Source organism: Tachypleus tridentatus, chromosome 7 (assembly GCF_004210375.1).
Source record: "Tachypleus tridentatus isolate NWPU-2018 chromosome 7, ASM421037v1, whole genome shotgun sequence".
Lineage (NCBI taxonomy): Eukaryota > Metazoa > Arthropoda > Merostomata > Xiphosura > Limulidae > Tachypleus > Tachypleus tridentatus.
Window position 1 is genome coordinate 182427961 of NC_134831.1, and position 27155 is coordinate 182455115.

The 27155-nt window shown below is 36.4% G+C and overlaps 1 protein-coding gene and 1 long non-coding RNA gene across 5 annotated transcripts in view; one reads left to right on the top strand and one right to left on the bottom strand.

Moving 5' to 3' along the window:
• Window positions 1-27155, bottom strand: part of LOC143257415 (uncharacterized) — a 159385-nt gene that overhangs the window by 12828 nt on the left and 119402 nt on the right. The window lies entirely within an intron of this gene.
• LOC143257414 (serine/threonine-protein kinase 32B-like) overlaps window positions 1-27155 on the top strand; it is a 151490-nt gene that overhangs the window by 4899 nt on the left and 119436 nt on the right. For 2 of the 4 annotated variants that reach the window (XM_076516057.1, XM_076516056.1), the window contains exons 2-5: window positions 10061-10903; window positions 12146-12201; window positions 21396-21560; window positions 26238-26398. In XM_076516057.1, the coding sequence (XP_076372172.1) occupies window positions 10834-10903; window positions 12146-12201; window positions 21396-21560; window positions 26238-26398 (452 nt within the window). In that variant the 5' untranslated portion in view covers window positions 10061-10833. The remainder of the gene's footprint in view (window positions 1-10060; window positions 10904-12145; window positions 12202-21395; window positions 21561-26237; window positions 26399-27155) is intronic. The other 2 variants (XM_076516055.1, XM_076516058.1) reach the window with 2 other exon arrangements.

Genomic DNA, 27155 nt, shown 5'->3' on the forward strand with positions numbered 1-27155 from the left:
TTTGGGAATTTCGCACAAAGCTACTCGAGGGCTATCTGTGCTAACCGTCCCTAATTTAGCCGTGTAAGACTAAAGGGAAGGCAGCTAGTCATCACCACCCACCCCAACTTTTAGGCTACTCTTTTACCAACGAATAGTGGGATTGACCGTCACATGATACACCCCCACGGCTGGGAGGGCGAGCATGTTTAGCGCGACGCGGGCACGAACCCGCGACCCTCGGATTACGAGTCGCACGCATTAACACGCTTGGCCATGCCGGGCCACTTGTAGTAAAGCACAATGTTACATAATGGATTATGATTGGGTAGCTTTGTGCTGACCTTCAACAAATAAACAAATAAAGGTTTTTTTAGTATAAGTCAAACAGTTTTCAGGGAATCTACTTAATCAATATACATTTTTTTAGGGCAAAATAACAACGTGTAAGACCCGGAATGGCAAGGTGGTTAAGGCCCTCGATTCGTGATCTGAGGGTCGCGGGTTCGAGTTCCCGTCACACCAAACATGCTTGCCCTTTCTGCCGTGTGAGCATTATAATATGACGATTAATCTCACTATTCGTTGATAAAAGAGTTGGCTGTGGGCGGCGATGACTAGCTGCCTTCCCTCTAGTCTTATATTGCTAAATTATGGACGGCTAGTGGAGATAGCTTTCGTGTAGCTTTGCTCGAAATTTAAAACAAAACGAATAAAAACAACATGTAAGGTTTTCCTAAATTGCTTGCAGAGGTAAGTTATAATCACGGAAGCAAGATGATCTACCTGTAGTGAGTTGCTGTTGGTTGTTGAGCGAAGGCGGATAGTTTCTTGTAAAAGTCGACATGAGTGTGAGAAACAAGACACATGGTCAAACAAATTACAAGCAATAATAGAGAAACTGCTTGAACAAGACTTAGTCGGGCAGTGTTGGAAGTAGCAAAAATAATTTTGGTACTGGAGTAATGTGCCTAACCTCATGATATTAAGTAATGTCCTAATATAAGTACAAAATAAGACTTGGAGTGACGCAGCGATATAGTAAGTAAGGCTAAGACTAGGACTGATGCAGTGATATCGTAAGTACAGACTAAGACTAGGAGTGACGCAGCGATATAGTAAGTAAGGCTAAGACTAGGACTGATGCAGTGATATCGTAAGTACAGGGTAAGACTTGGAGTGATGCAGCGATATAGCAAGTACAGATTAAGACTAGGAGTGGTGCAGTGGTGTAGTAAGTACAGGCTAAGACTAGGACTGATGCAGTGATATAGTAAGTACAGGGTAAGACTTGGAGTGATGCAGCAATATAGCAAGTACAGACTAAGACTAGGACTGATGCAGTGATATAGTAAGTACAGACTAAGACTAGGACTGATGCAGTGATATAGTAAGTACAAAATAAAACTAGGAGTGATGCAGTGATTCCAACACACATGTGAAAGTTGAACCATCAACATGCGTAGGTCATCTTTCATGAAACTACAGTAAAATAAAACCATACGAATACTTGTTTGTAGTTCAGCGCAAAGCTACACAATCCGATATTTTTGCTCTGTCCTCCACGGGTATCGAAACCCGGTTTCTTGCATAGTGAGCCCGCAGGATAATCGAATAGCGGCGTTCACTAGAGATATGTCACAATTTCAAGGGGCAGTGTAACAATGGTCATAACTGTTCTATTGTTGGCAATTAAAGTGTGAAAATTGTTACAGCGATTTTGAATATTACAACATAGAAAGTATACATGAACAGGTTCGAAGTCATGTCAAACGGATGAAATTGATCCATGCCGGGTCCTGTCACATGAGAAGATTTATCGACTGTGGTTAACTTAAGGTAGTGATGAAATTCATGACGCATAAAAGTTTAAATTTCTCAGTTTCTTAACGATCGTATGAGTGTGTACTGTTAATAGTGGTGTAAGGTATGCTAGTTCAGACATAATGGTAACAGATAAATACAAATACACTAAGAAAATAAAAAGACTTACACTTCTCGTACAATCCCCGTGATGAAATAATAATCAGTGATGTCGAGAAAACCCACTTGTAGAGAAATATATATGTAAAAACGGCTCGTTTGGGTTGAGAAAATATTTTACGTCGAGGAGCAAACAACGTTTCGACCTTCTTCGGTCATCGTCAGGTTCACAAAGAAAGAAAGAGGTAACTGACCGGAAGCTGACCACATGTTTGAAAGGGGTTGTGTAACTGAGTGTCGGAATGTAGAGGGCGGTTTTAGATGTTTGAATATATAATTTTATGTTATTTATTATTTTTAATATAGGTATAAAGGTGTTCCTTTGTATTGGTTTATTGTGGGTTTAAGTTGTTGCATAAGTAAGGCTTCTTTAATTTTCCGTTTGTTTATGTTTGTTTTTTATTTAGTATTTGAGTGTTTTCTATGGTTATGTTATGTTTATTTGACTTGCAGTGTTCGAAAACGTGCGAAGGTGACTTTTTATGTTCTTTGAATCTGGTTTCCATTCTTCTACTTGTTTCTCCAATATAGAAGTCGTGGCAGTACCGGAATCTCAACTTGAATACTAAATATATATTGTTATATATTGATTATATGCTAAGTATCTCTTGTTAAAAAATACTGTCTATTTTGTACCGGAATCTCAATTTGAATGTAGTAATAACGTTCATCTACCTTGCGTAATGTTACACTTGACCAAATAAGACACGAGTGGCTGACGTCTGGAGTTTAGAGATACCTACTTATTGATATGTGTTGTTTTGTTCTAACGACCACTTCAGGATAGCGTTGTCATCAGGTCTAATTTGGAGCTCGGTTATTCGCTTTGCGTGCGTTACATACCTTTGGGCGCATCCGATAAGCATAGAAGCTGACATTCGGGGAATTTCCACGTGCCGGAGGGAGGGTGCGGAGAAAATAACTCCGTTTGCACTTAAACGATCTCTTGCGCCATAAAGATTGTTGTTGCTGATCTAGCGATGGATGAAATGTAATCACGAATACATTGTATATTTTACTCACAATAAAACAACTTGGACAAACGAGATGCAAATAAACAACAACAACTAACGTTATATGAGGGACAGTTACTTCCTTAGCCTAGATTACTACAATGATGGGTCGGAGGGTGCTGCTGAGTGACTGCTGCTGAGTTATAAAAATGAGAGTCAGTCTCGTTATTCGACACCAGGGGCCGGATATTCCTTTTGGCGGCAGATGCTGCTGACCGTCTTTTTGGATAGTGAGACGTGAATCATAAGGAGTCTTCCACCTTACTGTTTATTTCGCCAACATTCACCTGAAATTTTATGAATTTCAACGCGTTTAGAACGCAATGTAAACGTGACACGCTGTCAATAACTCGTTGAACGTAAGTATAATCACTTTGAAACTGACAGTAGACGGATAAATTACTCTCAACGCGTTTAGAACGCAACGTAAACGCGACACGCTGTTAATACCTCGTTGAACATAAATATAAACACTTCTCTTTCACCATTTTGAAATTGTGCAACAATATTGTCTCACTGCGGATGTAGACAAATGCGGAGCGTGACATTTCATCAGTAAATCTGTGAGGTCTAACAGTTATGGTTTGTTTTTGAAATTCGCGCAAAGCTACACGAAGACTATCTGCGCTAGCCGTCCCTAATTTAGCAGTGTAAGACAGGAGGGAAGGCAGCTAGTCATCACCACTCACCGCCAACTCTTGGGCTGCTCTTTTACCAACGAATAGATGGACTGACCGTACATTATAACGCCCACACAGCTGAAAGGTCGAGCATGTTTGGTGTGACGGGGATTCGAACCCGCGACCTTCAGACTACGAGTCGAGCATCACCTGGCTATGAAGGGCCTAACAGTAACGGAAAGCTCATGAAGATGGTCCCTACCTTAAAACTAATAAAGGTTGTAAGCGACTCGAAGAGCTAACAAAGGAAACTTCATTACAGGTTCAAGAAAGGTACAAACGTTTGGGTAAAGTTTTATCACCACCAAGTAGTTTATACAGAACGGGACTATATATACAATATGGAACAAAGAGGTCACATGACCGGAGGTGGTTTAACAAGACAGTAAAGGTATCCTGCGCCGAGCTTTTACATCAACGACCTTTAATTATGTTCTACGACTCCCCTTAAAAAAACAAAAAACAACAACAACATTAAAGCCATCTTCATTTTCAACGATAAAAAGTTTCTTCACATAGATGATTGAAGCACTTGCAATCCTTTTTTATATGCAAAAACGGCTCGTTTGGGCTGAGAAAACACTTTTACATAGAAGAGCGAACAACGTTTCGACCTTCTATGTAAAAGTGTTTTCTCAGCCCAAACGAGCCGTTTTTGCATATAAATTTCTCAACAAGTGGGTTTCTCGTCATCACTGATCACTTGCAATCCTGTTTCAGCCAATGCCTTTACTTCCTGGATCGAAACGTAACCTCTAAATACTGAACTTCATCCCCCCTTTCCTTCCCACATATTGATACAAATATCTCACAGCACTTTTGCTCGTTCCATTCATACCTAATAGAAGCACACCTTACTTGAAAACACCAAATCTATTCACCCAAATATTAAACTAACCATTGAACACGAAAGCAAGAAAAACTTATCTTTTCTGAACATCGACATTGTTAAAACTGGCACACTCTTCAGAACCCAGATTCGCTGTAAGAATACCACATCCCGTGGAATTTCGCTCATGAAACAACAACAAAAAACAAAATAAAACAAATCAATACATTGAAAACAAAACTTATAAACACAGCTTCGTGACTTTGTTCAACTGACTACAATAACCAGCTTTATAAAGCATTCTTAGGCCCATCATGACCTAGTTCGCATTATGAAAAGTAGATTTTTCTCCCTTGAGGCAAGGTTCTTAGAGGACGCTCAACTCGCAATCCGAGTGTCCACAAATTGATTAGGACCCAACCTCAAATTCACAGGATATGATAAATAAGCACTCCCATTCAAACCCTCCAAATACAAAACAACAATACAGTATATCTGTACAAAACACTATATTTTTAAACAAATAATCAAACATCAACAAATGCAAAATAAAAGAAGCTTAGCTGAATATCCCCCCTTACTGTATTCCACAAACTGAGGATTCAAGCCATTAGCAATCCTATTTGTTTTTTAGCAAAAGTGAATCGCAAAAAGCGTTTCTTTTCTTTTAAAATCCCAGTCGTGGGGGCGTTATAATGTTACGGTCAATCCCACTATTCGTTGGTAAAAGAGTAGCCCAAGAGTTGGCGGTGGGTGGTGATGACTAACTGCTTTCCCTCTAGTCTTACACTGCTAAATTAGGGAGGCTAGCACAGATAGCCCTCGAGTAGCTTTGTGCGAAATTCAAAAACAAACAAACAAACAAAATCCCAGTTTGACCACCGCCGAATGGTAATATTAACGAAAGCAAATTGTATGGAATTAACATGTCTCTGTACTCATACGGATGATTAATCGCATTTTATAAGGTAGCGTATCGTTATCCAGTCACATTATTTTCAGAGGTAAGCTATTTGTATCATGAAATGGTTAATCAAGGTATAGCCAACCATGACAGTATTTCAAAAAAGGAAGCCTTCACTGTTCTCAATGGACGCTGGAAAGTTTGTGCGGCAGAAACAGGTTCCAAAACTATATCTCAAGCCAATCCTGAGTAATGCCCTGCTCTAATAAGTTGAAGTTTTGGTTAGGTAAGAGAATCCTCTAACCCAGAAAAAAAAAAAAAAACATTGTGTGAAGCTGAGCGTATAATTTAATACCGCTGACACGATATTTGAAGTTTACAAACACAGGTCGAGGTCAACAGTTGCTTTCTTGAGAAGAATGACCGAGAACACTATAATTGTAGCAATCCCATTCGATTGCGTAGTGTCAGTTTCCTTGATGTCGCTCCAGTGGATCTTTTTGAGCCTTTAATCTGCACACACGTGGCTTTTGAAGCCGATGTTCCAATACAGAGGAGAGTTTATCTATCAAAGTTGACTTTGCATTCTTTCGCACGAGCTTGTTGCAGCGGAAATCATGGCAATAATGTAATTCTTGTCCATCAGGTTGAGTACGATCGAGAAGGAAGCGAATGAAATATTACACGCTGACTGTTGAGCCCTCATGCTTCTATACTGTTCAATACAAGTGGGCCCGGAATGGCCAAGCGTGTTAAGGCGTGCGACTCGTAATCTGAGGGTCGCGGGTTCGCATCACCGTCGTGCCAAACATGCTCGCCCTTTCAGCCGTGGGGGCGTTATAATGTTACGGTCAATCCCACTATTCGTTGGTAAGAGAGTAGCCCAAGAGTTGGCGGTGGGTGGTGATGACTAGCTGCCTTCCCTCTAGTCTTACACTGGTAAATTAGGGACGGCTAGCAGAGATAGCCCTCGAGTAGCTTTGTGCGAAATTCAAAAACAAAAAACAAATCAATACTAGTGGGGTTCATTTATTGTATGATATTAAGCAATTTTACAACATTTAGTATAAAGAACTGACCCAAAGCATTGGGCTAAGACACCCATTTTCCATGTAAAATATATAGAAAATACGAACAATAATTACTATGTAGACAAAAACAGTAATTAATATATAGGAGACACGAGCAGTAACTGCTATATGGGAGACAGAAACAGTAATGAATATACTGGAGACACGAGCATTAATGGGATTAATTATTATATTCAACACATGTTCAAGTTGTTTTTTATGACTCATATGTTACTAGAAGACATGTAAGGCTGTAACCACCAAAGCTCTGGATCCACGAACAACCATGTGGTTAAATTGTTCAGAAAAATTTATTAAAAAACAAACAATAGCCTAGCTGCTTCAGAAGTTTCGCCCAGAGTCATACCTAGGACAAGGGCTGTTTTCGTTTAACCGTCTCTAACCTTGAACTTACAGATCAAAGGGGGGCTGCTACTCGATACCACCCATCAGTTTAAAGTATTTCAAGTAACTAAATATTTATAACAACAAGTACAATACGTGACATACTTTTGAAAACATTATATATTAGATAAATATCTTTAGACTAACAGCCCTACCCAACACGATAACTCAGTGATAATTTCAAGGGCTTATAACGCTAAAAATCTGGGTTCGATCCATGCAATGGACAAAGTAAAGGTAGCTACTTCGCAACTCTGTGCATAAAACAAAAAGTCTTTTTTTCCCCCTGTTTTTGTTCAAGCTTTAGTACAGCGAGTTTTGATCAAATCAATAAACCTGGAGACAAGAAGTCTGTGACGTCAAACACGGTATTATATTAAGTTTCTCGACAAATTGATAAATACAGTGTCAGCTCTTCTTAAACGAGCGTGCATCACGTCCACGTATGTCAGACGGTGAAGCCACATTTTGTGCATAGCTTGTTAAGAGATCAACAACGCTGTTTAACGTCCTAACGCGTTACATAACAAATTCAAACCGAAAAACTGTGTATCAAAGGGAGATTAATAGAACACAAAGAAATGTAAGAGTTCAAATAAGTGCGAAACTTTCATAACCAAACGAGTCGATTTGAAAATAAAATGTTGTTGTATATAGAATACGAGCTCTGCTAAATCGTCCTCTATTTTATTATATATATATTAACCTATCAACAACGGGGCTAAATATACAGTGAAGTTGTAAGAATTCGTAAAGAGTAAACGTTTCTTATGTTAATATCATGTTATTTGCAAATTCTTAATGTATGGCACTTACATAAGTTACCTCATCATTAAACTAGAATGAATAAACTTTACAAATTTTAAATAAGTTCGGTATATTGAAGAGAAATACAATATACTTTTTTCAAGAACACCAGCACTGTAAATCTATGGAATATAACAACCAGGAGATTGGAAGAAATCAAATAAAAGCTGAAATGTGATACAGAGTTTGCTTATACTCTATTTTTTTTTAATAACAGGGGGGAGAGGTTATTATATGCAGGTTTCCCCGTTGGGTGATCTCAACACCAGAAAATTAGTCCAACGAAACGCTGTCTCTTAACAAAGCAAACAAAGCACTGAATATTAGAGTTACTTTAATTTGTATGCAGAAAAGTGTAAAATCTTAAAATAGAGTAGGGGTCGCTGCAGTTCGAGCTCTTTTTGGTATTTGGCTGAGACTCACGAGACCCGTTTCTCTAAACTTTTTAATGTTTTGACCCTTTTACAAGTCTGTGATGAAGAAATATAATCATATCTTTGATGTGTTAAAAAAACTACAAGGTTTTTAAATTGGTAGACGTAGAAGTATCGAATTATTTGTTTCAAAATATTTGTGCAAAGCTGCGTATTTCCCCCTCTTTTAAAATGACAGACTGAGGGAAGGCAGCGAGTCAACAACACTAGCCGAGAACTTATTTGAGGTGTAAGAAAAGTGAAATAAATAGACTCCAACATGACTATACACTTAAACGATTAATACTGGCAAAATGTTTCAGATGTCATATTCAAATGACAAACGGCTCAGCATAGCCAGGTGAGTTAAGGTGTTCAACTCGTAATCTCTCGCCTTACACTGCTAAATTAGGGACGACTAGCGCAGATAGTCCTCGTGTAACTTTGCGCGAAATTAAAAAAACAACCTATTAAATCCTTACGTGACGTCACGAAACGTCATTTAAGATTAGAAAAGAGTATTAATATTAGTAGATGTTATTCCACGGGATCGTCAAAAGTGTTCTATTTCAAGACTAAATAAGAACAAAGTTAAGAGTACCAAATTTAATTAATTAATAAATTAATTTAATAATTTTAATTATTATTTTTGAAGTTCACATGTCATGCTGTGTTGTAGCCTACACAGTGAATAATTCTCGTCATGATTCATAGCATGAGGACGCGTTGCTTAGGTCACTACTGTACAAATTAAAACGTTAAGCGTCCCTTATGTGAGGTCCTCTTAGTGTCTACAACACTACTGTATAATGTTGCAAATGGTTAAAACAGGTGACCCTTTCATGCGGCCTTTGCACCCTTTCGGGGAAACTTTTCATTGCCGGAGTGAAAGTGGGAAAGTTTAGTGTCTTTCTAAAATGGTACTGTTATTAACCACTAAATTAAATCTAGCAACTATTGTACACAAACCAACCAAGTTTCATGGTGCACAAGAAAGTTAGAAATGTGTAGGGGTCAAGTGTTTAGTGTTTTTATCCTATACATTAAGCATAATATTACGAGCAGTGGGTATCTTTGGTTTCAAAGGTTTGGGGGGCAGTTTTTGTAGCTAGAATATGCGAGCGGGTGTTTTATGTAATAAAATAAAGTAACATCAAAATAGTTTTTCCACTGTTCACTTACTTTAAGCTGGGGTTTCTCCCCAAACTTCACTTGGGAGAGCTTAAAGCTCATTCGTGATCACTGAGTGCACCATGGTTGCTCAGGGCATAACAAATGTTAACCGTTTTAACCAGTTGTAACAAATTTGTAATAATAAATAGCATTTCTTCGTGATGACGAGAAACCCATTTGATGTAAAAATGTATCTTAAGACGGCTGTTATGGGTATTAAAACGTTTATTAAGATAAAGTAGAGGACAACGTTTCAACTCTTACCATCCGTCTTCAGATACAAATAGCAGTTCTATTACTAAAAGCTCAAAGATCACAGAAAAGGTGTTTGGCACCATCAGAATATACACTAAATTAAGAAATAAAAAGTTCTGGGGATTTCGCACCTCACTCCCATCGCATTTCTAACGCCATCATTTCTTGTATGATCGTATAATGAGATATGACCGTCATTCTAATGCGCACCAATGGCTCCAAATGGCGAAGCGTGTTTTTGTAGCAAGGAGCTGTGAACCATGAAAACTGATTCACAGCTATTCCGTGAGCCATGTCCGATCCTTGATGTATTGGAAAACAAACATAAAGCTATTTTTGCTAGCCGAAACAACAACAACAAAGAAGCGGAACAAGGTTCTGAGATATTCATTAATCAATGTAAGTTGCTGTGTAACCTTACGTTTATTTTGATTTTGATGTAAGAACAACTATAAATTATTAAATCTAACTGGCTATCAAAACAGAAAATAGTATAATAATCTATTATTTTAATAGTTGTTGTATAAAGTTATTTGTCTGTTTTTGCAGCTCATAGCTGAGATATTGACGACCAGGCTACGAGAAGCGCGGGCCACGTAGTCTTCTGAGAGACACACTATTGATAGGAAGCGAACGCGCTCACTGTTCTCGAAGTTTGGAGGTGTTGTTTTCGTCTTATCACACAAGCTGTCTAGATTGACCTTAGATAAGGGTAGGCAGGAAAGCGATGCAAATGTGACATAGCCGATCAAATGGAATTGAAGGTAATGCTCGTCTGAACGCTATACAAATAGGGCTAGGATGATGCTGTGAACGCATCTTCAACTTCAGTAACGTTCAGTGCAACAGATGATGAATCTTGAGTTCTCTTTAAAGAACTGTAACCTCGACGATTTCAGCAATCGCATGTAAGTTACCAGTAACATAAGTTTGAGACATCTGGTGAGGATTAACAGATATAGTTTCTTTTTGTTTTATAGCAGATGAAGTTGTGACAGAGTGATGCTATTGTTTATGTGTTACATAAACTGGACATCAGTTACCTATGCTCAGTGTTTAGTGCAGTAGTATACTTGAATTGTCTTTTAACAACAAGGTTTGCACAGCTGAATGAACAAAATTCGATTAATTTTTTTTTTCAAGTGAAAAAGATATATAAAAATAAACTACTTATCCAATTTCCGCGTTTAGTTATGCGTAAAACGTTTAGAATATACATTTGTAGTACATAGAAAAACTGAAACCACTGGTGCCATGAAAACAACTGGATGATGGAGTTCATGTGAAATGGTGATATTGTCCTAAAGTTTCTTTTGGTCAAGATGGGCAGTGGTCAGTCCACGAGTAAAAAGAAGCAAAAAGAACGGAACAGAAGGTCAGAAAACAGGGAAGGTGAGGTTTAATCTAGAAAATCGATGTCACTCTTTACATTAAAGGTGAATTTTAAGTTTCTAAAGACACAAATTGGCCTCTCTGGCGCCCTTCCCTGATAATAGTAGCTCAGTGTTAAACCTGAAAGCTTATAATGCTTAAAATCAGGTTTCGATACACGCGGTAGTAAGAGACGTTATACCAGTGTTAGAGTCCGTAAGAACAAATAGTATTTTATTACTTTCTTCAGATAATTTTAAAATATGACGTTTTCTTTGTAACAAAAATCCTAAATTTAGTGATTTACTAACACAATGACGTTTGAAAATTTTGAATTGTAATCAAATATTTGTAACAATACACCCACACATATATATAATAACTAATAGTGTAATGTTTAGTCAAAGTGTAACCACCGGTGTAATTGCTTAAAAACTAACAACAGTGTTGAATTTATACCAATTCAAACAATATTTCCCAACAATAAGAAATATCTGTAGTTTTTAGTACTATAAATTTCTCTCAAAAGCATTCTGGCTTGATATCCAATAACCAATTATATTTTGTGTTGTAACTAAGATCCCCTATCTCCTAAATTGATTGGTATTAATTGAATCTGATTTGAGATAACCGGTCAGAGTTGAAAAACAAAGGTTTCATGTTCAACCCGACACGTGACTTTTCAAAATCCATCAGCTATCATGACAATTTTTGTATTTGTCATCATTATTCTATTGTATATCAGGGATTATATGTTGCCACTTATACTGAGGGGTAAACCTAAACATACGCACAATTACGTACATGTACTTAAACATGCGAAATATGACCAATCACTGTGTATATTCGTACCCTGAGAATTCTGACGTATATGAAAAGAAATACAAGCTGAATGATACTTGTGTATAATAATACATATATAATATAAAAGTCTAACGGTATATATAACGGTCTAAGCTAATCCACAAAACGTATGCCAAACTACTTGACACTTAATATCAACAAAGTAATTACCCGCAACGGCCATTGTTTTCTTTTTAATAGTTGTAATCCAAATGAAATCATTTGATGCAAAAATAACTTACCATAACGATAATAAATCTAACAACAAGTGGAGGAAAGCAAAAACAAACTTGTATATTATGTTCGATGTAAAAATAACGTTTCATCATTACGTTTTTGTTTAAAATATTTGATCAGATTTCTATCTTCGATATTTTTCTTACTATTTATAATCACTTTGATTGTCATTCTTTTCTTTAGTGAATTTTGAAGATTTTCTAATCCTCAGAGCCATTGGAAAAGGAAGTTTGGGGAAGGTAAGACAATAAAACAATGATACGTATATGTTTTAGGAAAGTTTAAGTTATGAATTTTCACAGAGAAAAAAATCACAGAAATTAATGTTAAATAGTAAAACTGATAGCCACAGTGGCTTCTGAATGTGCACAATAATTAACAGAGTTCTAACACGAGCCCGAACCACTTCTGTCTTTTGAGACCTCTGGCTATAATACAAATAAACAAATGATGACACATGAAAACAAAATAAGAGAATCACCAGCACTCCAAAAAAGAGTGAAACACAATTTGAATATTTAATTTGTATATATAATTTGCAGCTTCAATCTGAGATGTTTCCCATATTTTGGTCTAATTGGGAGGTACGTGAAAACAAGGCGCGAAACTTAACACACGTAAAAAAATAAAGTCTAGATTTGTGACCCCTTGAGTTCGAGGCCCGAGCCAAATATCCATCCTGACCTCCTTCTAATTGTCCCTATCTTCAACTGTTAAATAGCCCAACAGTTATATAATTAAGTATAACCGTGTAATGGTTGTAAACGTTAATAGAATAAATCAATAACCTAATATATAAGATTGTTTCGGTTGATGAGAAAAAACAATAAATTATATTAAGTCTTCTATTATTCTAAACTTTGTTTAACATGAACTGAAGTTTGTTATTATACATTTCTATTAATGTAAATAAAATGACGACTATACATCTTCATAATATATCTTTATCCAATTATACATCAGTAAGGACCTACTGATTATTTACAAGTTACCCTCCCATTGGCACAGCGGTGTGCATTCGGACTTAACAACGCTAGAAACTTGTACTTAACACTGCTTTTAGGCTACAGTGTTGTACGTTTTAATACAACCAACAGTGTGTAGATATGAATGTATACGTGAGCACTGTAAATATTAATATATATGCAACAGTATTGTTGATATCAATACTTAAGTAACTGTTGTAACTATTCATCTATGCATCAATAAATAATATTGAAGAAAGTTAATAAATACAATAATGCTTTATATCTTAGCATGCAACACTATTTTAAAACAAAATCAATCATGCATTATATAAGCTCGTATTAATCTACTAATATAAAAGATCTATCTATATTATAAAACTGACACTGACTGAACTGGATCTGCGGTTGATAAAATATATCACCAACCAGCGAAGATTTACAAGAACGAAATATTGAATGAAGACCTAATCATTTGTTTAGCTTTAGCGCAAAGATACACAATTAGTAATTCGCACTGAAAGTTTTTCAAGTCAATTTTACCAGATGCTCACTTTCCGTTCAAAATAGTTAAAAGCTATCCCTCCCCTCACGCAAAGTGCACCATAACTTAGGGACCTAACAAAACAACAACATCAGCAAAAAACTAACAGGTTCGTTCATCGAGTTTGAAGACACCAGCCTTAGGCTCTCTTGAAATTTATGGCATCCAGAAAACGTTGAACAAGCATTCTCTTTTTTTTTTTTTTTTTGAGCGTGAGAGAATTATATTTCTTCTTCTAACACCACCCACCACCTTCCTAGGGCTAATTTCGAGGGTTGAAACTGGGTTGGAGGACCGCGGTAGGCATGTTAGTGATAACTTATTATGTAATTTATATCAACCCAATTCTTCCAGCTCTAACTCTTGTAGACGTCTTCTAAACAGTCTTTTATTTCATCTGTCTGTCTGTGAGAAATCGATTACCGTATTAGAATTAATCTTAAATTACGTTTTAAAGCAAGCTATTTGCGTATTTTAGAACTGAAAGTCAGTAAAGAAACGAAAACGCTAATTTAACATACTAATCTTACGTTTTTCACTTGGCATTTGTGTTTAATGTTAAAATAATAAATAATGCAAAATTAAAATAGATATACAATATAAATATTGTAATTCAGGCCAGTTTATGACCTCCAAAAAACCGATTCTACATAATTCGACGTTGCAACGTCAACATCACGAGTGAAGTTGCAAAACACAACAGTGACATATTTATACCTTTTTAAATTAGGTCGTGTCACATGTGTGTAGGTTTACGATTTCTGAATAATTATTACAGGATATCTGGCGAATATTTGTGTAAGAATGTGGCGGGACCTGCTCCAAGAATTATGCAGAAATGATGAACCTACACACAGGGCTTACGACATAAGTTAGAAAATATATAAATACGACGTTATTTCTTGCAATTTCGAAACATGTACAGTTAACTTTTTTGGAGTCCACAAATTGATCTAAATTATATATATATATATATTTTAAATTGTATATCTGTTTCAATTTCTATAATTTTTTCTTTTACATTCATTAATTTATCAGTCGAAGTTTTCGGCAATAATTCCAATAATATTTATTACGTTCTGTTTGATTTGAATATTTTAATCTAAAATTACAAAATACTTCTTCTAATGGAAATATATAACAGATATTAAAACGCGAAAAGTCTTGATGCCTCAGGATATGTAATAAAGTTTAGTTATCTTGGTATTGCAGAATCTGTAAAAAAAACTACAGCAGCCTGTAATAAAAATATGTAACAACAACAAAATTAAAATTACATTAATGAAACTGTGTTAGCTTTCCTTATCCAGAATGTTCCAAGTACTGTTTTCGAAAGTCTTTAAGTATCTAAGTCTACGAATTTAAACGCTAAAATCAGGGGTTCGATTTCCCTCGGTGGGCTCAGCAGATAGCTCGATGTGGCTTTGCTATAAGAAAAAACACACCCACAAGTATCAAGCTGTTTTCCTGACAGTTTTAGGCACAACGACATGATTACTCGAACGTTAAGAAAAACGGGGGGAAGTCCCCCTGTAATCCATCCTCTGCTTATTAGAATCTTATAATAAAACAGTAGATTGTAGAAGATCTTCTGAATTGTGTTTTTTCCATATCTACCTTGTTACAAGTCTTGATGACTTGACTCTTGAGTAACAGCAATTCCTTGAACATTACCAACTTAGTACTCTATATGTACTTAATTAATATAGATACTGAGAAACTGTCTTCTCTCTAACGAAGAATATTTTGAACTTCCTAGCTGAATCAGCTAAAATAATTCAGAAACCTTTACCTAATAAGAATCAGCGTGTCTTTTTATTTTCAAGTAAGAAATATTTTGTTCTCTATTCTGAATGCAGTTTTTGTATTAGTTTTATTGTCCAGTCTGTTTTATGTAAGTCAGTCTCACTTCTACGGCAACAACCTCTGTTTTATGATGACCATTGTTTGTTTATATGTTAGCCAACCAATGTTTTCTGGTGATTTTTCTCTGTTTTATGGCTATCTATTTCTGATTCATTGTATCCAATCTCTGTCTTTTGTTGTTCGTTTTCGAATTTCGCGAAAAGCTACACGAGAGCTATCCACGCTATCCGTTTTTAATTTAGTAGTGTAAGGCTAGAGGGAAGGCAGCTAGTCATCACCACCCTCTGCCAACTCTATGCGCTGTTCTTTTACAAACGAATAGTGAGATTGAACAAAATATCATAATACCCTCACGGCTGAAGGGGCTAACATGTTTGGTGGGACAGAGACTCGAAGCCACGACCCTCAGTCGAGCCTCCTAACCACCTGGCCATCTGTCTTTTGTAGATGGAATAACGGGGCCAGTCTTTCACAGGTTAATGATCAGCTCTTGTGGTTATATTTCTATTTATTTTATCATTTCTCGATCCATAAACTACTGTTCAAAGTTATTTCGTAAGATAAACTTCAAAGTTTATTATGTTTTTTCAACGTCATTCTCCATTGTCCCAAATTCTTGATTCTTATAATATTAACCACTTGAGAGAAGCTACGATAGACTTACGTTAAAACAGTTTCTAATGTTCCAAGATTTTCTTCTGTCCTTAAGCTTCTTTGTCATACTAAGTTGTGTCCATACGTTGTGGTTAGTGTCTTCTGTTCTATCTACTATTCTCTGGTGTCATGGGTGAGGTCATAATTAATTTTCTAAACTATAGATAACTTTATCCCATACTTTCTATTAGATTTAAATATTCGCTACGCTAACAAAGTTTTATGACAAACCCGATTAACATCAATATTCATTACTGCAGTCTGCTTCTGTATGTTCAGTTGTTTGTTTTATCATAGAACATGAGTGAAGACTACCCGTGTATAATTTCGAACTTACAGAATAGATGGGAGGAGGCTAGCTCACAACACCAAACGCCAACTTATGGGTTACTCTTGTCTGACAGAACAGTGGGAGCTAACAGTTACCCTTATTGCGCGCTCACTGCCCCAAAGTGCGAGCACGTTTACGCGACAAAGGAAACCAAACCATAATTTCTCGAATTCACAGTCAGGGGAAGTCATCAACAAACTGATATCATATCACGGGCCTCTTTATTTTTATAACAGCGATATGATTTATGTCGGTATAAAAAATGGGGGTGGGAGACTTTTACCACAAATAAATAGAAAATGATAAACTGTTGAAAGTCACAAGAACATGAACATTCGGGTACGAACTGACGTGAATATTGGAAACATTTATTATTCATTTGTGTACAAGTTTTCCTTTTTTGTTCTTCTCTATTCAGCTGTAACACATGGCTTATGTACGAGTTATAATCGTCCTAACCCTCGTTACTGCTATAATAGGTTAGGTTAATCTTCATCGTCCTAACCCTTATCTCTGCTATATTAGTTTGGTTAGTTAACCTTCATTGATCTAACCCTCGTCTCTGCTATATTAGTTTTGGTTAACCTTCATCGTCCTAACCCTCGTCTCTGTTATATTAGGCTGGGTTATTCTTCTTCGTCGTAACCCTCATCTCTGCTATATTAATTTGGATTAACCTTTATCGATCTAACCCGCGTCTCTGCTATATTAGAATTGGTTAATCTTTCCCCTTGGCAACCGAAGAATGATATTGCTTCTAATGCTGTGACGTTCGCGGTTCATTAATATGTCACACTACGAACTCTCTTCAAAGTAAAAATCAAATTCCGGAATGGAAAGGAAGCGTTTTCAGTTTTGCTGTAGTAATTGAATATCTTTTCCTTTAGATATTTAATAAGAAAGTAACAATAAAAAAGACTGAATAACAGAAATAATGTTTAATACACCTTCACTCGTACATTTTAAAATTGTATTAAAAACAACAACTTAGTTTCTCGTATCTTTTTGTAAGCCCAAGTTTAAGATGGTGCTGGCTGTTTATTTAAAATTTCAATTTTAGGCTTAACATTACTTTGATTAATTTCTTATTCTGCTTTGTTTTTCTACATTACTATGTTTACCCTTTGTCGGAAATAAAACGTTGAGGTTTGTTCAGTTTCCTTATGAAAACAGAACCGATTTCTTGTAGTGCTGCAAGATCTCGCTCGAAAATAACGGAAATGAGAAATTGAAGTAATTATTTTAACAACTGGCCCAAAGAATTTGTTTGAAGTTAAGCACAAAGCTATACAATGGACAATCTGAGCTCTGCCCACCATGGGTATCGAAATATCATACGTTCACTGTAACTAAATTGTATGAATCTATTTATCGCATGTTTTCAAGATTTTGAATAAGTTTAAGGACTTTCAATTAGTATAATGTGGGAATATAATTTTGTCTAATTATTTTTGTCTACATTCAAAATGACATCAAAACTTGTTTGTCGACTTGTTTATCCAATTAAAACACCACAGCAAATTCACCAACTTCCTGTGCTTGTAAACATTAAACTACGGTGAAATCCCATCTGCGAGTTGTCTAGTGAAAGACTATAGATGTTTTAGTTTTGAATTTCGCGCAAAGCTACACGAGAGCTATCTGCGCTAGCCGTCCCTAATTTAGCAGTGTAAGACTAGAGAGAAGACAGCTACTCACCACCACCCATCTCTAACTGTTGGGTTACTCTTTTGCCAACAAATAGTGGGATTGACCGTAACACATTATAACGCCCCCACGGCTGAAAGGGCGAGCACGTTTGATGTGACCGGGATGCGAACCCGCGACCCTCAGATTACGAGTCGCACGCATTAACACGATTGGCCATGCCGGGCCCTTTCTCGAGGCAACTTTATTGATAGCTATACTTTATTTCATATTTTTTGCACATGTGTGAGTCTCGAAGACTAATTTCAGCAAACTTGTGCAACAATCTCTTGGAAGTAATGTATAATTTCTGCAAGAGACATTGAACGAATACTTCCAAGAATTTTAAATTGGTGTTCAATAATTTGCCAAGAAAGGTTGAGGTAGGGAAATAAAAATGTGACATTTTTCATTCTTCTGAACTTAGTCTCGTGTAACAATTTGAAAAAAAAAACAAACAACAAATGCTAAAATAAATAAAAAGAGAATACATTAAGTTGTACTACCTGCCGGAATCGAACCATGAATTTTAAAGGTATAAGATTATCTCCGAGACACCGGGTTGAATAGGGTTATGTGCTGCAGAGATATTTCTATACTTTCACCCTGATCATACGAGCTCATTACTTGTACTTTTAACTCAAACGGAGAATTATGTAACACACGAATTAAATTTCTAGCTCATGTGTATCAAGTTCGGATACAACAATCCATAATTTAGAACTAATGACGACAACCAATCAACAGCACCCATCACCTGTGTGGAGACTCTTAATCAAATTGCGATATTAATTTTAACAGTTGTGATACTCTAATTAGTGTATATGGTTGTCTATCTCATCTCGAACCTAGCAGCTATGCTTGACCCTGCTTCTCTCGCTAGCTGGAAAATGGTGAATATTTTTATAATTAAAGTCAATTAAGTTCGTACGTTCTTTTTTGGACTCTTTTAAACCGGCGATAACATTTTTATTTGAAAATCGTTAAAGTCAAAATATTTCAGCGGTTTAAAAAAAACAAAACTTGTTGCTATTCCATCAAATCGTGTGTCTTCCGCTGGGACGGAGATAAGTCTTCGGATTTACAACACTAAAATCATAGGTTCGATTACTCTCGGTGGAGACAACATACAGTTCGATGTTGATTTTCTATAAGAAAAACACTTTAAATCGCGAATTTCGCGCTTTCCTTGTTTCAATTTAAAATAGTAGGCTACCGAAGAATGTTTATTTACAAAGATGTTCGCTACCAATTTACGTGCAAGGACAAAATCAAAATATCTCAAACAGAATGTAAAGCATTGTTATCCAAATATTTCAGCTTTAAAAATTTGGTACTTAGGATTTGAAACTTTTCTTCTTCTAGTATAGGCCTTGTAGTTAGGGCGCTCTACTCGCAAATTGTAGGTCGAGGGTTCAAATCCCAGTCACTTTGTACGAAATTCAAAACAAATTAAACTGAACTCGTGTTCAGAGAGTTAATTTTTATGATTATTATAATGTTTGTTGAATATCACTTAGGCTCGTATTGAAATAATAGGCAGCTAGTCAACATCACCCACCGCCAACTTATGGGCTACTCTTTACCAACGAATAGCATGATTTACCGTTACATTGTAATGTCCCCATGGGTGAAAGGAGTGAGGACGTTAGGTGACGGGATTCAAACCCGCGACCAAGCGGATTCCGAACTGAGTGCTAAAATCATTAGGCCATGACAGGCCCACAGGTCCAAATAACTTTCTCAAAAAAAAATCAGAAAAAGAGAACAAGATAGCGTGCGTTTAAAATATCAATGTATAAAATGTACAGTTTAGTCCTTGATGATAAAAAATAAACAGTTTAGTCCTCGGTGATGAAAAATAAACAGTTTAGTCCTCGGTGATGAAAAACAAATAGTTTAGTACTCGGTGATTAAAAACAAATAGTTTAGTCCTCGGTGATGAAAACCAAATAGTTTAGTCCTCGGTGATGAAAACCAAATAGTTTAGTCCTCGGTGATTAAAAACAAATAGTTTAGTCCTCGGTGATGAAAAACAAATAGTTTAGTCCTCGGTAATTAAAAATAAACAGTTTAGTCCTCGGTGATGAAAAATAAACAGTTTAGTCCTCGGTGATTAAAAACAAATAGTTTAGTCCTCGTTGATGAAAAACAAACAGTTTAATCCTCGTTGATGCAAACAGTTTAGCCCTTGGTGATGAAAACAGTTTAGTCCTCGGTGATAAAAAATTAAAAGAAAGAATGTGTACCATATCTGTTTTCGTTTGTCATGAGACTGCTGGATGTGACTAAACTTCTGAGGTAAATATACAACGAATTTGTTGGTCAAAAAACACCAACAAACAAAAACCGAGTTGAAGACTTGCTCATACGCACTGCGCATACCATTGTAATGTTAAGGCGGCTCGATGCCGGGATTAGACTCCAACCTTATACACTAAAGATATATCTCGTTCTCTCCCCACCCATGACTCAGCGGAAAGTATGAAAACTAATAACTGTAAAAAGTTGGCATCGATATCCGTGATGGACAGAGTACGGATAGCCAGCCCACTGTGTAGCTTTGTGCTTGACAAAACTACTTGCTGTATGTCTCTTCAAACTAATGTGAATAACATTTCACACGATTTATTGCTAAAAGGCAAAACTAGTTTAATTTTCTCAGTGCGAAGAAAGGAGCAGTTGTAGAATTTCTTATGTCTCTTGAACGACAGCCAGTAAATAACTGTATTTTAAAAACATTTTTCTTCAAATCAGTGATCCACCACTCTTAACAATCCTCCTTCACTCTCAAAGTTAAACTTTCAGATACAATGGTATGTCTGTGGACTGACAACGCGAGAAACTAGGTTTTGACATCCATGGTGGGCAGAACACAGACAGCTCTTTGTGTAGCTACATACTTAAAGCAACCAAACTTTCAGATAATTGTGGATCGATTCATTTTTGTCTACTAGAAGATAAAGAAACGGCCTGGCATGGTCAGGTGGTTACGGCGCTAAACTCGTAATCTGAGGGTGGTGGGTTTGAATCCCTGTGGTACTAAGCATGCTCGCCCCTTTCAGCGGTGGGGGTGTTATAATGTGACGGTCAATCCCACTATTTGTTGGTAAAAGAGTAGCCCAAGAGTCTGTGGTGACTGGTGATGACTAGCTTCCTTCCCTCTAGCCTTACAATGCTGAATTAGGAACGGCTAGCGCAGATAGCTCTCGTGTAGCTTTGCGCGAAATTCAAAAACAAACATAAAGAAGCTATTTTCTAACGCCACCTACATGAATTTAGAACCAATATTTTTTCTTGAGTTTGTCACGTTTGAAGTTAAAAACAATTTTCTGCGCACTCGCGCCCGTGTGTTGCTGTTTTTTTATGAGGTATATTTTCTTGCAGGTGTGTATTGTTAAGAAAAAAGACACAGATAAGATGTACGCAATGAAGTACACAAGCAAGAACCAATGTCTTGAAAAGGATGCCTTCAGGAATGTTTTAAGAGAGATTGAAATTCTTTCCAGTTTAGAACACCCGTTCCTGGTGAACCTGTGGTTTACCTTCCAGGTCAGTGTTTACTCAGCCTATTTTCACAAAGCCTGTTTAGTTGTTAGAAAAAAATGAAGCGTAGAAAGAGCAATCGCTCTTAAAAGGGTCGAATATATGAACGCCACCTGAGGTGCATGTTAAAACTTTGTATTAGTCGTCTTAAATTAACTAGTTTAACCCTAGAATTAAGTGTTACCGTCTCTTGCTGTGTTAAAATAACCAGTTATCTGTGGTTTTAATGAAACGAATAAGAAAATGCCAGTTGTAAATTTAGGGTTAAACTGATTATTTTGACACAAGTCTCAAGACACGGGAACGTATAATTTCAGGATTTAAATGCTATTTGAACATCAACAACAAGAAACTGTAAAAATAAATTATACAATTAAACTGGTTATTTTATGTGTCATGAGATCGCCGTTTTGTAAAGGTTAATGATACAGCTGCATTGCGTGTCTCTACATATACTAAACAATGTTTACAAAAGTAATTTTATGTCACTTCTTACATTTAAGAATTTGACTGGTCATTTAATACGATATTTTCTTCCATTGTGAGTTACCTTATTTCTAGTTTATTTATTTTTGGCTGTTAATTTGATTGTTATTTAGCAAGGCAGATAATTCTGATCGTGTACGTTTATCCTCCCCTGGAACAGCTGTAATTTCCGCACCTGCATTGCTAAACTCTAGGGTTCGATTCCACGCCGTGGGAAAGCAGATAGCCAAATGTGGCTTAGTCGTTACACAAAACAATATAATACATCTTCATCTGCCTAGCCAGCACAATGAATGATTTAACTTACCCTGAATACAACTTGTACAACGAAATAATTTAAAAAGTTAAGACAGCATAATCAAAGAGTTACTTAGCTTACCGAACATTAATAACCTGTTGAGTTAAACAGAACTGAATGGGTCTTCAACACGTCTCCTGATTTCGCATCTGACCTTCAATATTTAATTTCCTAGTGGTCTCAATAAGGTGATTTTTTTTTCCTTTTCGTATTAATTTTTCTTTTCGTATTCACTGTTATAATGTTTATATATTTAATAATTATGAAACACTTAGGCGAAATCCTTTTTTATATTACGTAACAGTTGCGTACCCATAGGAGGTGACATCCTTGTGTATTACGTAACAGTTACATAACTCTCAGATATCGGTGTCATATGCATATTATGTAATATTTATGTAGCCATCGGCGCCATCCTTTGATGTCCATTCACCTGGCTATCCCTCCCACTGAGGCAGCATTTTTTTTGAGACAGGAATATACATCTATGTGTTACTGCTATTGGAGACATAGTGTTTGTATTTATTTGCAATCTGTAACTACAGTAGAATAATATGATAACTGTTCAGTTTCAAATAAGAATAAATATTTATACTCATTTTCCTTAGCTTGTTGGGTAGTCATACGTTTGTTTGTTTTGAATTTCGCGGAAAGCTACACGAGGGCTATTTGCCCCTAGCCGTCCCTAATGTTGCAGTGTAAGACTAGATGGAAGGAAACTAGTCATCGCCACCCACCGCTAACTCTTGTGCTACTCTTTTACCCAAGACCAGTGGGATTGATCGTTACATTATAACACTCCCACGGTTGAAAGGGCATGTTTAATGTGATGGGAATTCGAACCCGCGACCCTTAGATTATGAGTCGAGTGCCTTAACCACCTGAGCCATACGTTTTCTAGTGTTAACGATGACAATGGCAAAATCTTTATGCTGTAGTTGTATGGTTTAGCTAGCATCTCATCTGAAACTATATATCAATTCGCGCCGCCCTAACTTTACCACCCTCAAAAAGATACAAATATATAGAAGGACGTGTGTGTGTGTGTGTATTATAACGTTTACCTTATGTTTAAATTATAATTTTGGGTTATAAGTACAATATGTTAAATCGTGTACTTGTTTATTTGTTGTAATGCGCAAAGTTACAGAATGGTCTATCCCGACTGTGGAAATCGAAACCCGATTTTTAGCGCTGAGCCAAAAAATAAAAATAAATAAACTGAGTTGCAATTGTGAATTATATGTATACATATTCTCTTGGATATATTATCACATGCATTGAGTTGAGAAAATACGAAATAACCACACGTGGAAAAATCTATCTCAAATCGCTTATATAAAGAACGAGTCCTTAACTGAATTGTGATGTGTAAGTAACGTTTTAGCAGTTGTATATTGACTTCTTCTGCCATTTTTCTTGGTTTTGAAACATTTCTGGTTGAAAAATATATACTCTGCCCATTTTACTTTCATTTTCCTATTATATCCAGACAGTTTGCTAGCCCTAGTTAATTCCAACTGTTAACATACTTTCTTCGTCTTCAATTTAATGTGTTTTTTACTTTTATTCAGTTTTATTTTGTAGACCTATTTTAAGTGCAAAACTCCATAATGGTCTGTCTGTCCAGTATGACGAATTGAAATCAGTTGAAAATCTGTGAAGACCTCTTATAGACTGTTGCGTTAATCTTTAAAAGAACTAAGGTCAATTTTACACAACAAGGGAAAGGGAACCAACCAGCAGGGCACACCAGCAAGTTATTACTCTTAATCGAATACCGTGATTAAATGTCACTTTAAACATGCCCGTAGCTGTGTGTTGGAGCGTGTTTAATAGCGGATCATGGACTCGGACTTTCAACTCCGCAGACTGGCACGGTTATCAGATACATCATCATTTTAGAAACTTACCGCAACACTACTATATCAGACTTGTCCTGAGGTTTTTGCACTTTTCAACTTTATTAACTATTAAGTTAACAAATATTTCGAGGCATTACACGTATTAGAGAAGTAAGAAACGACGTATATGACCGTTGCAAAAATGTTTCCTTTTTGTTCAACAAATACGGCACCTGTTTCGTGCATCTTTAAATGTGCTAGGCCTTATTCATTTTATTGTTCAACATTTTCCAGTGATAGTCGAGAGGCTTTACAAGTGTATCTTATTATTAGGGGAAAAAAAAACCTTGACCGGAAGTCACATTCCAGGTTACCTCTTAGCTTGGCAAAGAAATAAAGGGTGGGCCTGAACAGATAAAAAAATCCCATCGCTTGACCACTGTGTGTTATATTTCCTTCGCGTGTCACTGAAGAGGAGATTGCGTCGGTCAGGAAAGTAACTAACTGTTCTTTCTCGTAACCAAAATGTTTAGGAAACCGTACAATATTTGGATCAATGTTACTCAGTTTTCGAATGCTTCTAGCCAACTTTGTGTGGTACTAAAAGACAAGATGCTTTACCATTCTGACAAGACAGCAATGAACAACAAGAAAGCAAAATGATAAAAATAAAATCCGACGTAATTTAAGGAGACGACGTAAGAATTCTAGGAACGCAAATAATTGTGCCAGGACTTCTGTAATTGTGTCTGTCTGGGTGTTTGTAACAAAATTATTACATGTTTTCTTAGATATAATAATAAACAATATACAACTGACACCCATTCACGGCCAAAACTTTCATAACTTCTGACATAAGTTGTTGTTTTTTTAAGGAGTGTTAGCCAAAGCATTCGATCTGGATGTTTGGTTGCGTTTTCTTTTCATACATTATTGGTACAAAATTCACCGCAAATTTTTATGAGTATTATTTTTTAAAGTAGCAAACGCTGCTATTCAACATATTTTCGATCATCACACATCAGTACACTTGGTAAAACACATAGTGTCATCAATATATTCAATAAAATAATTTATACATAAGTAATCAGTTGGGGAATGAGACAGGTTCGTAATTTTTTTGTATTCGTCCGCTTACCAATCCTGATGTTTTGTATTCGTCCACTTACCCATCCTGCACCCAAATAAGTTAGGGACAGTAACAACTTTCATTTCAGAAGCAGTGTCTTCCATCCCTGGAATCACTTTGATAGATCTTGCTGAATTATTTTATACGACAAATATTTTCAACTGAACTGAGATGGGGGCTTCTTGACTCATCCGGTATGGAAATGTAAACTAACCATAGAACCCGAACTATTAAAAAAAGGTTTATCCAACTGATTATATTACAGAAGATTATACTTGTCAAAGAGGGAGCCAATAGTAAGGCTAGTCCAAATCAACGTCGGAAACTTTTCTTCAAATCATTACATTACGATAGAGCTTAACGCTCGTGGTAAGATTACAACTCCAAGTTAACAAAGCTTTCTAAAAATGCCCGGCATGGCCAGGTGGTTAAGGCACTCGACTCGTAATCCGCGGGTTCAAATCCCCGTTACACTAAACATGCTCGCTCTTTCAGCCGTAGGGGTGGTATAATGTTTCGGTCAATTCCATTATTTGTTGGTAAAAGAGTAGCCCAAGAGTTGGCGGTGGGTAGTGATGACTAGCTGCCTTCCCCCTAGTCGTACATTGCTAAATTAGGGACGGCTAGCGCAGATAGCCCTCGTGTAGCTTTGCGCGAAATTCAAAAACAAACAAAATTTCTAACACAAAAAAAAATTATTATTCGACTCATTACAGACCAGAATAATTTACCCCGCTATAGAAGAAGACACCAATAGCTAATCTACGTTAATCAAATGAACGTATGTGTGTGTGCTACAAGATAAGAATAGTCCAAATGAAACAATCAACTTGTAGACGAACGTTTATCAATGAAAAAAATATTTATTTACATTGTTAATTGTTTTTTTGTGTACTTAGAATATTATCACTTGTGTGTGTTTCCAGGATGAAGAGGACATGTTTATGGTGGTAGACGTTTTACTGGGAGGAGACCTGCGTTACCACATCCAACAAGAAGGACAATTTAGCGAAACCCGAGTATGTCTGTATCTCTGTGAGTTGGCGCTCGCGTTGGACTACTTACTGTCTAAATGTATCCTTCACAGGTTAGTTAATCAAACATTTGTTATATGTCAGTTTCTGTTAGATAACTGGAGGGTTAAACTACTGTCTAAATGTATCCTTCATAGAACAGTTCACTGAATTCTTGTCACATGTCTGTCTTCAAGGTGCTAATCAGTAGAGACTAGTCTACTGTCTAAATGTATCCTTCACAGAATAGTTCACAGAATTATTGTTACATTCTGTCTTCAAGGTGCTAATCAGTAGAGACTAGTCTACTGTCTAAATGTATCTTTCATAGAATATTTTACCGAATTATTGTTACATTCTGTCTTCAAGGTGCTAATCAGTAGAGACTAGTCTACTGTCTAAATGTATCCTTCATAGAACAGTTCACTGAATTATTGTTACATTCTGTCTTCAAGGTGCTAATCAGTAGAGACTAGTCTACTGTCTAAATGTATCCTTCATGGAACAGTTCACTGAATTATTGTTACATTCTGTCTTCACGGTGCTAATCAGCAGAGACTAGTCAACTGTCTAAATGTATCCTTCATAGAACAGTTCACTGAATTATTGTTACATTCTGTCTTCAAGGTGCTAATCAGTAGAGACTAGTCAACTGTCTAAATGTATCCTTCATAGAACAGTTCACTGAATTATTGTTACATATCTGTATTTTAGGAACTAATTTATTTTGCAACTTAAATGTATATTTCACAAAAGAACTTCCAAAGTTTTGCTGTGATCGTTACTACAGTTCCTACACTACACATGCCATTTAAAGAATGAAATGTTGGA